Source organism: Bubalus bubalis, chromosome 17, assembly GCF_019923935.1.
Source record: "Bubalus bubalis isolate 160015118507 breed Murrah chromosome 17, NDDB_SH_1, whole genome shotgun sequence".
Lineage (NCBI taxonomy): Eukaryota > Metazoa > Chordata > Mammalia > Artiodactyla > Bovidae > Bubalus > Bubalus bubalis.
Window position 1 is genome coordinate 9021981 of NC_059173.1, and position 10122 is coordinate 9032102.

Consider the following 10122-nt stretch of genomic DNA (forward strand, 5'->3'; position numbering starts at 1 on the left):
TGGCTTGGAGAATTTTGAGCATTACTTTGCTAGTGTGTGAGATAAGTACAATTGTGCAGTAGTTTGAGCATTCTTTGGCATTGCCTTTCTTTGGGATTGGAATGACAACTAACCTTTTCCAGTCCTGTGGCCACTGCTGAGTTTTCCAAATTTGCTGGCATATTGAGTACAGCACTTTCACAGGATCATCTTTCAGGATTTGAAACAGCTCAACTGGAATTCCATCACCTCCACTAGCTCTGTTCATAGTGATGCTTTCTAAGGCCCACTTGACTTCGCATTCCAGGATGTCTGGCTCTAGGTGAGTGATCACACCATCGTGATTATCTGGGTTGTGAAGACTTTTTTTGTATAGTTCTTCTGTGTGTTCTTGTCACCTCTTCTTAATATCTTCTACTTTTGTTAGGTCCATACCATTTCTGTCTTTATTGTGCCCATCTTTGCATGAAATGTTCCTTGGTATCTCTAATTTTCTTGAAGAGATCTCTATAGTTTTTCCCATTCTATTATTTTCCTCTATTTCTTTGCATTGATCCCTGAGGAAGGCCTTGTCTCTGCTTGCTATTCTTTGGAACTCTGCATTCAAATGGGTATATCTTTTTCTCCTTTGCCTTTAGCTTTTCTTTTCTCAGCTATTTATAAGGCCTCCTCAGACAGCTATTTTGCTTTTTTGCATTTCTTTTTCTTGGGGATGGTCTTAATCCAAGTCTCCTGTACAGTGTCATTAACCTCCGTCTATAGTTCATCAGGCACTCTATCTATCAGATCTAGTCCCTTAAATCTATTTCTCACTTCTACTGTATAATCGAAAGGAATTTAATTTAGGTCATACCTGAGTAGTCTAGTGGTTTTCCCTAGTTTGTTCAATTTAAGTCTGAATTTGGCAATAAGAAGTTCATGATCTGAGCCACAGTCAGCTCTCAGTCTTGAGACCTGCCCTACTCTGGTGTTTTCCCCAGGAGACCCACAGACTGGGGCTCTGTTTGCGCGTCCTTCTCCCCTGCCTGCCCAGCCCCTCTCCCGCACTGCCAGGCAGGAGGGCACTCGCTTCCCCTTGCCATGACCCAGCCTGGACCTGCTGGTCCCCCACAGAGACCCTGCTCTACTTCCAGTGCATTTTGGGGTTATTCTCGAGGGAACAGTGACTCCCGCTTTTTGTTACCATGGTGAGGATTAGCTGTTCCAAATGAAGGATCTGGCCTGGGACGGGGCCGAAGCCACCCAACAGGAGGGACCTCTAACAGAATCCTGTCCTTGTTCCTTCTCGGCACGGAGAGCAGAGCAGGGAAAAAAAGACCCTTGAAGTTATGGTGGCAGAGGGGCTCCCCCTAGACTCGCTCTGTCTTGCTTTCCCCCACAGGGCTCCCGGCCCCTCCAGTTGGATCCCTGGACCCCTGCACGAGCCCCAGTGTGCATGTGGTGCGAGGGCTGCCCTGGAGCTCGTAGTACGAGGCCAGCTTCCCAGGGCCTTAGCAGGGTCACTGCGTCTCCCTGGGCACACTTTCCTTAGCTCACAAGTGCCACTTGTCAAATGAGTCCTTGCTGGAACCAGCGTCATGTCTTCATCATATTTTCTAATAGCGCCGCTGTATTCCAGGGCATGGTCAGCATGCCACCGTTTATTTACCCATCTTCTTGTGCTCTTCACTAACACGTTCCCCTCCACGACACCCCGGAGCCTTAATCCACACGGGTGAACGAGGATGAGATGAGAAGGAACCTGCCCTATTGGTCAGGCAGGGCCTGCTTGTTGACATTTGAGCCCTGGCTTTCTGTGGAAATGATTGTTCCCACACATGACTCATCTTCCTTCTGTGATTATTATGGATGTCAGCGTCACGCCTTTCGTCTTCGGGAAGTTGTATTTCCTCATTAGAAATCTCTTGAGTAATTGCTCCCCTTCCTCTCCTCCAGCTTGTTTGCCATGAACTGGTTCCTGGAGGGAAGACCATTCCTGTTACAAATGAAAATAAGTGAGTATGGCAATTAAGTTTTTAAGGTCACCACTTGAAAGGACTTCATTCTGGCTCTCCAGGCTTACTTTGATAATTTATTAAGATAGATTGAAGTAGAAAGAGGCCATAAATATCATAATGGAATTTACTGGTTACAGTTCATAGGCCGAAGTCGTATTAAATTCGATTTGCAGAATAAGAATTGACAATTTATTTTTTTGCAGTAGCATTTCTAAGGTCAGAGGCACCCAGGCAGCAGTGTTGCTAGGAATTTAATGACAGCTGTAGGTGCAGACAGATGGGTTCTGAGCCGTTTGGGTGCGCAGTCCTGAACCCAGAGGGCGCAGAGGTGGAAAGACTCCTCGAAGGAGCAGATCATTTTGGATCAAGGGTGTGTGGCCATGGTATAAAACGCTGTTCTCGAAAAGACAACAGTGATGAACTCAGATGCAGCAGACAGGTCCTCAGTCATGGGGAGACCCCAAGGCGAGGCAGCCTTGTCCCAGAAAGCAGCCTTTTATGAGTCTGTCAGCAGTGGTCCCTCAGAGCAAAGCCCCTCCAGGCATGTGTACACCCAGCCCCGTTCTCGCCTAATTGATCGCAGGGCCCGGCACAGGGAGTCGCTATTGGCCCTTCTATCAGTCTGTCACTCTCCTCCTGTCAGCAGGCTCAGCTGAGCGTCTGAACTGCTCATCTGAGCTTCGCTGTCTTCAGTGACGGGTGAGAGCTTAGCCCTGCCCGGTGAGTCACGGGGATCCCGAGCATCACGTCCCTGTCGGGTCGGGTCGGTTAGTCCCCGCGCTCGGGTAGCTTTTATTTATTTAGACTGTCAGTACAGCGGACTGAATTATCATCACGATTGATTGATTCTCATCATGCAGTTTTGGCTCTTGGCCTCAGGGCCTTTGTGTGACGACAGCTGAGAAAGATCAGGGACCACAGGGTGGGAGGAAGATACCTGGGGGTGTCAGAGAGCAGGGTGGGTCCCGAGCCTGCCTACCATGTGCCTGCAACCATCCCTCCAGAGGGCTTCACGCAAGAGCACACGCAGAGTATCTTCTGGGATGTCTGGTGCCACAGAGGGCCCTAATAAATGAGAGCAGTGACCCCACCATCGTCACGTGTATCCCCCTCAGGAGGGCCCTGTTTTGCCAGGTGTGGCATGGGGGTGATGGTCAGAGCTGTATGTCCAGCCAGCGGAGGTGGGTTGATGCAGTCAGAGTGACGTTCCTGTCCTGCCTAGAAACCTACGTGGAAGGTCATTTCACAAACTCTTCCCTGTTCTTAGCATAAAACCTCAGTAGGTTTTATGAGGACCAAGGGCATTCCGTTTTGCAGGCTTTTTAAAAGGCCTGGCATCACCAGGACCCACTTCTGCGGGGTGAGGCCTGATCTTGCACTTCCTGGGTGTTTGCCAGGAAAGTCTCGCAGGCTCCCTGCCTCTTTTTTGGTAAAAGAAAACTGTCAATCACCAGCTTCAACGAGCCCATGAAAGGAGTAGCAGTGATAGAAAAGTCATATTTAAGTGTATCACGTGCAGGCTTGCCAATGGAAGCTTTTTTTCTTAATGTTTGTTTATTTGGGTTGCTGCGTAGGCTTTTCTCTAGTTGTGGCGCCTGGGAACTACTCTGTGGTTGCAGTATGTGGACTTCTCATTGCGGCGGCTTCTCCTGTTACAGAGCGCAGGCTTCAGGCGCGCGCTGGCTTAGGAGTGGCGGCACATGGCTCAGCAGTTGTGGCGCAGCAGGGGCTTAGTTGCCCCAAGGCATGTGGGGTCCTCCCCGATCAGGGATCAAACCCACGTCTCCTGCCTTGGCCGGTGTATTCTTTACCACTGAGCCACCAGGGAAGCCCCTGGAAGCTTCTTTAAAACAGGAACATTTCCAAGGTCAGTAACTCAGATCTGTGCATCATGGGGTAAACAGATTTATCTGGACTGTACAGATTTGGAATGTTGAGAGTTGCACCTGGGCTGGGCTCACAGTCTTCCGTCTCTGAGTATATGGTTTGCTAAGAAATTGGCCGTGCTGGCAAACCTGTAGGAGCGGCTCTCCCCTGGCCTGAGGCGTTGCGTTGTGTCGTGAGCTACACCTGCCGCTAGGAACCCTTGTTGGTGCTCTGACTTCTCCCTGAGCCTAATCGTCAGCCAGCCGCATGTGTTTAAAACTTTCCGCAGCCCTGCCTTCTCATGGCCTGATCTCTCTCCAGTCTAGGAAGATTTTGACCGAAGTTTCTTTTCTTTTCTTATTTTATTTATTTGGCTCCACCAGGTCTTAGTTGTGGCACGCGGGATCTTCTGTTGCAGATATGGTATCTAGTTCCCTGACCAGGGATTGAATCCTGGCCCCTGCACTGGGAGCTTGGAGTCTTAGCCACTGGACCACCGGGGACATCCCCTAAAGTTTCAGCATGAAACAGTTTTTCTCTGGAGAACTGAATAGTATCTTAAATGGTTTATGTCCAAAAGGATGAAATGAAATAAAAGTCCCTTTGTACTGAGAAAGGCCCTCTCCTTAGCTGGAGCACGTCTCACTGTGATTCTTGACGGTGGAGTGGTACCCCCTTGTCTGACCCACTGGCTTGGGGAGGCGCGCGGGAGGTGATGCCCTTGACACCAAGGCTGTCCCAGTGGCCGGCCGTGGGCCGTCCAGGAGAGCTGTCGTCCTCGTCGCTGTTGTCCTGGTGAAATGCCCTGGCACTCCTTGTGTTTGTGTAAGAGACGCTTCAGAGCTGACCGGACTCATCTTCCAGCCCGTCGTCAGCCTCCCGCCCTGCCCCGTTAATTTCTGTTGTTTTCCCCTGTTGGTGACAGAATTAGCTACATCCATCTGATGGCCCACTTTCGAATGCACACGCAAATCAAGAACCAGACAGCTGCCCTCATTAGCGGCTTCCGTTCCATCATCAAGCCTGAGTGGATCCGGATGTTCTCGACCCCTGAGCTACAGCGACTCATCTCTGGGGACAACGCCGAGATCGATCTGGAAGATCTGAAGTAAGGAGTGAGTGTAGGGGGCAAGAGTGAGATTCTTAGGCCTCCCAGAAAGCACGCTGCTCCTTCACCGGGCTCCTTTTGGAGGGTTCTCAGGGTCCTGCTTCCAGAGAGACTCCGCCTCCCTGATCTTGCCTTCCCTGTGAATTGCTTTGGAAGAAAAGCTCAAAACCCTTGTCTCCTTGGAGACTAAGAAGGGGAAGCAGAGTCTGAGGCTGCGGTGGGGGGGCTCTCCGAAGTCCTGGGAGACAGATTCAGGGTCTCCTGTCCGCTTCTGCTGGGGAGCACCAGGGCCTGCCACGCAACACTCTGCCCATTGGGCTTTCGGGACCAGGGGTTATGAAGGCATGAACTTCTGACATAAGAGTAGCTGGTCGTCATCCAGGCCAGGCAGAGTTCATTGTGCTGCTTGTCTGAATTCCATGCCTGCCTGTGTCTGCACGCGCCCGGCAGCGTGTGTGGCTGAGCCCTTGTCTGTGTTGTTTTCAGGAAGCACACGGTGTACTACGGAGGTTTCCATGGGAGCCACAGGGTCATCATCTGGCTCTGGGATATCCTTGCCTCTGACTTCACGCCTGATGAGAGAGCCATGTTTCTGAAGGTAGTTTATACGTTACCTCTGCGTTCATGGGGCCATCATCCCAGAAGCTAATTTTCAGGAGAATCCGTTTTTCCAGGGACTTCCCTCATGACCCAGTGGCTAAGACCCTGTCCTCCCAATGCAGGGGGCCTGGGTTCAATCCCTGGTCAGGGAACTAGATCCCACATGCCACAACTAAGATCTGCTGCAGCCAAGTAAATAAAAATTTTTAAAAATCACACCTATTGGAAAAAAAGAGAGAATCAGTTTTTCTAACAGGGCCTCTTGTAAGCATCAAACAGTCTCTGCCAACCTATAGCACGGCTCCCCCGCCTCCTAGGAAGAGGAAAGCAGGTCTCTACTAAGCACGCGCTCACGCCCCTCACTGCGGGCGAGTGTGTGTCTCTCGGTGGCCTGTCCCCATGCCTGCAGTCCCTCGTCCTGGGCTTGCACTTTTCTGTGGCTGCAGACACTGAGGAGGGGTTGGGGGCGGCCCCAGAACCTTCCTACAGGAGGGGATGTGCCTTCTTGAGACGTAACGATGGCAGAGCCCCACAGCTGCCCCTGCCCTCCGATCCTCCTCCCATCCCAGGAGGCTGACCGCAGCCTCCCTCCCTGGACCAGCCCCGGCCGGCCGCAGGCAGCGGGCCGCAGGCAGCGGGCCCCAGCAGCCCGAACTGGGAGGGGCACAGACTCTTCCCCTGTCTCCACATCCTTCAGATGGGTGGAGTCACGCAGTACCCGAGGCCTGGTTAGAGGGGGTCGGGTTCACAGTGGGCTCAGCTTAGGGTGGAAATGCTTCTAAACCAGGTCTGTTGTTTACAGTCTTTCTGGTGGAAAACACAGGATATTAGGCTAGTAATATACCTTGTCAATAGTGTTTGTAAAAACGGTTTTTGAAGCACGACACACAAACTTTTTGGATGGTCTCAGGAATCTCACTACCATTTATAACATGGTTTAAATGGGAATCTTTGTTTTTAAGACCCAAGCACTCATCTTGCCGGGAAATCGTGACGCCAGCTCAGCGCTGTCAGTAGCAGGCCCCCGATCCCCTCGAGAAGGGAAAGTGTTGCGCTGATGTTGAACTGAAGAAAGCGAAGGGATTCTTAGGACTTCCCTGGGCAGGGTAGCACTTGGATTTCCGGGCGGGTCGATGCCTCTGTCCAGGTAGGGCTAGTCCTTCATGAAAATGACTTGGGAACTGCTGTTTGAAAGATGCCAGGAACTCCAGGGCGGAAGCAGGGACACGAGGCTGGCCCCACAGCCCCCACTGGGGGCATCCAGTACCTTGGTCCACCCTCAGCCTCGCTGGCTCCCAAGGCCAGGTATTGGTCAGCCTGTTGAGAGCTGGTCAGAGGCCAAGCTCACAGGGACAGCCCTGCCACCTGCAGGCATCATGCCAGTGTGCCTGAGCTGCCAAGCGGGCAGGCAGGTGCCGAGCGAGCGAGCTGTTGGTGGCGTGTTGCGCGTTCCGGAGCCTCAGCCCTCAGCTCAGGCCTCGCCCGGCCACGCTTAGCAGGCCCCCTGCCTCCTCCCTCTCCGGTGCTGTCCTTTGGTCACCCCCAACGGACGGCGTCTCCCCACTCTGACCCCGGCCCTGCCTTGGGTTGCAGTTTGTGACGAGCTGTTCCCGGCCCCCACTTCTGGGATTCGCCTACCTCAAGCCTCCTTTCTCCATCCGCTGTGTCGAAGTGTCGGATGATCAGGTATACCACTGCTGGGGTAGGGCTGGGCCCACCGACCAGGCAGGGTGCTCACCGGTCGTGTCTACAGGGTGGGTCCCTTTCTCATGACTCCCTTGGGAAAGAATACCTGTGGGGTATTTCTCGTAGCTGCTTGTGCCGCCCTGGTTCCAGGTCTGAACTGCAGCGTGGGAGAGGGGTTGGGATGTGGGCTCAGGAATGGGACAAGCTCAGGCCTCAAGTCCAGCTTCTCCACCTTCCAGCTCTGCATGCCTGGGCCAGCGACCACCTTCCTCCTCTGCAGAGGGAGAGTGGACGCCCTCGGGGTGACCGCGTTCCATGTGCCGCTGCCTGACCCACAGTGGGTGCTTGGGTGGTGGCCGTCGTTAGACGTTTCTCACCCCCATGAAAACCCAGGGGTCTCTGAGCGGTCGCTGCTCTCCAAGGTACCCTGTCTGCACGCTGCACCCTCCTCTTAGGTGACACCAGATGACTCTCACAGCCTTACTGAAGGAAGGCCACCCCGAGTTACAGTCTGTGCTGCCAAGATCAGGGAGGAAATGCTAGGCTGTTTCAGAAATGTTACCAAAACATGTGGACAGTGAGTGCTCCGGCTCTTTGAGAATTGGTTGACTGATAGTTAGCAGTTGACCAGAAGGCCCTGTTTCTCAGAGCTGCTTCATGCAGGCCCCTCTGCAGGGCACCTGAGGAGTCAGGCTCACTTTCCGGGCACCCATCTCTCCAGTTATCCTCCTCAGGGGGACCAGCCCGACCCTCTCCCAGGGCGCCCCCCGCCCCAACCCAAGGCTGTGGGCTGTGCTTGCTTGCAGGACACGGGGGACACCCTGGGCAGCGTCCTCCGGGGCTTCTTCACCATCCGCAAGCGGGAGCCGGGCGGCCGCCTGCCCACCTCCTCCACCTGCTTCAACCTGCTCAAGCTGCCCAACTACAGCAAGAAGAGCGTCCTGCGGGAGAAGCTACGCTACGCCATCAGCATGAACACGGGCTTTGAGCTCTCCTAGCCCCCACCCTGCCGACTCGAGGCTCCCAGGCAGCCTCGGCCCTTCTCTATAGCCATGAGACGCCCCTGTGGCCTCAAGAACTTGGATGCACATGAGGACACGACCCAGCGCTCTCCAGATGACACTAACGGGAAGCGGGTGTTGGAAATAAACCTCCAGACTCGGCCATCATCAGTCCCTCTTTCCTGCTTTCCAAGGGCCTCATGCCTGGGCCTGTGACGGCAGCCGGGCTTCTCTTTTTGATAGTCTGGTCTTTTTGTGAGTCTTTCTGGTCCTTAACTTCCTGAGCAAGCCGTGCATGAACAAGTCCCAGGAACCCCCAGGCTCCAGAGTGGTTTTCAGGGTGTGGGCCTGAACCCACCAAGCCAACCAGGCGGGAGATGCTTCCCTTCTGTTTCTGAAAACTCTCAGGTAAGGCCTCACCACGCCTCTATGCACCCGACAGTCTCGACCTCCAGCCCTTCCGCGGCGGGCTCTCTGCAGCCAGCCAGGCCCGCCGGCTCCCAGGGCAGCAGAGGCACCTGCCAGGGAGACCATGGGGCACCGGGGGCTGGGGGTGCTGTTCCCACCTGGGAGCCCCGTGTTCCCACAGCGGCGGCCCCCTGCCCGCTCTCCCCTCAGGGGCTCCCGAGTCCTCGGCAGCCCGCTTCCATCTTGGGCACTCACGTCGGCATCCTGAGCTTGGGAGAGAGAACCCGTCAGTCCTTAAGAGCAGCTGTTTCCAGCAGGCGCTGGTTGCTTGTTGGCCACCCTTATAGTCCAGCGAGGGACACAAACCAGCTGAAGGTCCCTGTCCTGTCTGGCAGTGGCTTCACCCCATAGATGGTAGAAGTCCTCAGAAACGTGGGTCTTGCTCCCCGTCCTTCCTCGGCACCGGGAGCCCTTGACGCTGATGGGGGCTCACAAGGCCGAGGAATCGTGAGGGCACTCCAGGCTGGTGTTTGGTGTTGCGCTTTGTTTTCTTGTCCAACCCGTTGAACTCATCTGCCGTCACCTTCACCTTTGTCACGAGAACTGTGCTCCAGATCCAGGGAATCGAGGCAGAAGCCTTGTTAGTGTCTGTGTAGACAGCCATGCTCCCTCACCCGCCTCACCACACTCCCTGTGTGTCCCTGCCACCCAGACTGAAGCCAGACGAGAGGTCAGGAGTGCCCGGTCCCTCAGCCCTGCGGAGCCAGTGGAGGGCACGCCATATAACTCTCCTCCAAGCAGAGAGGAAAAAAAAAAAAAAAAAACCCTTCCAGAAAGAACCTTCGTGTTGGCGGCAAAGCAGGCAGGACCTATCTCTGTGGCCCCTGGCAGGGGGTCTCAGCCAGGTAGTGGCGTCCTGCCCAGGCCCAGGCTGGCCCTGTTAGAGCCCCAGGCTTCTAAAAACCAGAGTGCGTGTTTTCCCTGATGGGAAGACGGCAAGAAATCTAAGGACAGGCAGGAATTTGTTATTATTATTTAAGATATGTTAGTAACCTCAGATTCTGTGGACTTGCCACTGTCTAAACACTCAGTTGCTTTGAAACTCTCTTCTACACGTGTGTGTTGTGCTCTGGGCAGGTGGGTACGTTTGTGCCGGGGCCTGAAGGGCCGTCAGCTACATGAAGAGGTGTGCTGTGCGTTCCCTAGGAGTCCGCCAGGTGGGATCGCAGAGTGGTTTCTGTGCGCCAACGTCAGCGCCGCCCTTTTGATGAAGAGGGGTAGTTTGTAATTCGTTTAACTTCCTGCTGGCAGAATTGCGCTAATGAAGCCCCGAATCTGTCCTTCTGTAGCTGGTGTTCACAGACATCGTGATGGCTCTTAATGGCTCTAAAAAGTTGTGGGGGATGGGGTTGTTTTCATAGATAACTTATGGATTAAAACATGATCAAAGACTTTATTAAATTTGTATTTCAGCACA

General features: G+C 53.9%; 1 protein-coding gene across 9 annotated transcripts in view; it reads left to right on the forward strand.

The window, feature by feature from the left end:
* Positions 1-10122, forward strand: part of UBE3B (ubiquitin protein ligase E3B) — a 47253-nt gene extending 37131 nt beyond the window's left edge. For all 9 annotated transcript variants that reach the window (XM_044930044.2, XM_025267467.3, XM_006044825.4 and 6 more), the window contains 5 exons: positions 1915-1973; positions 4768-4950; positions 5437-5548; positions 7144-7236; positions 8043-10122. In XM_044930044.2, the coding sequence (XP_044785979.2) occupies positions 1915-1973; positions 4768-4950; positions 5437-5548; positions 7144-7236; positions 8043-8234 (639 nt within the window). In that variant the 3' untranslated portion in view covers positions 8235-10122. The remainder of the gene's footprint in view (positions 1-1914; positions 1974-4767; positions 4951-5436; positions 5549-7143; positions 7237-8042) is intronic.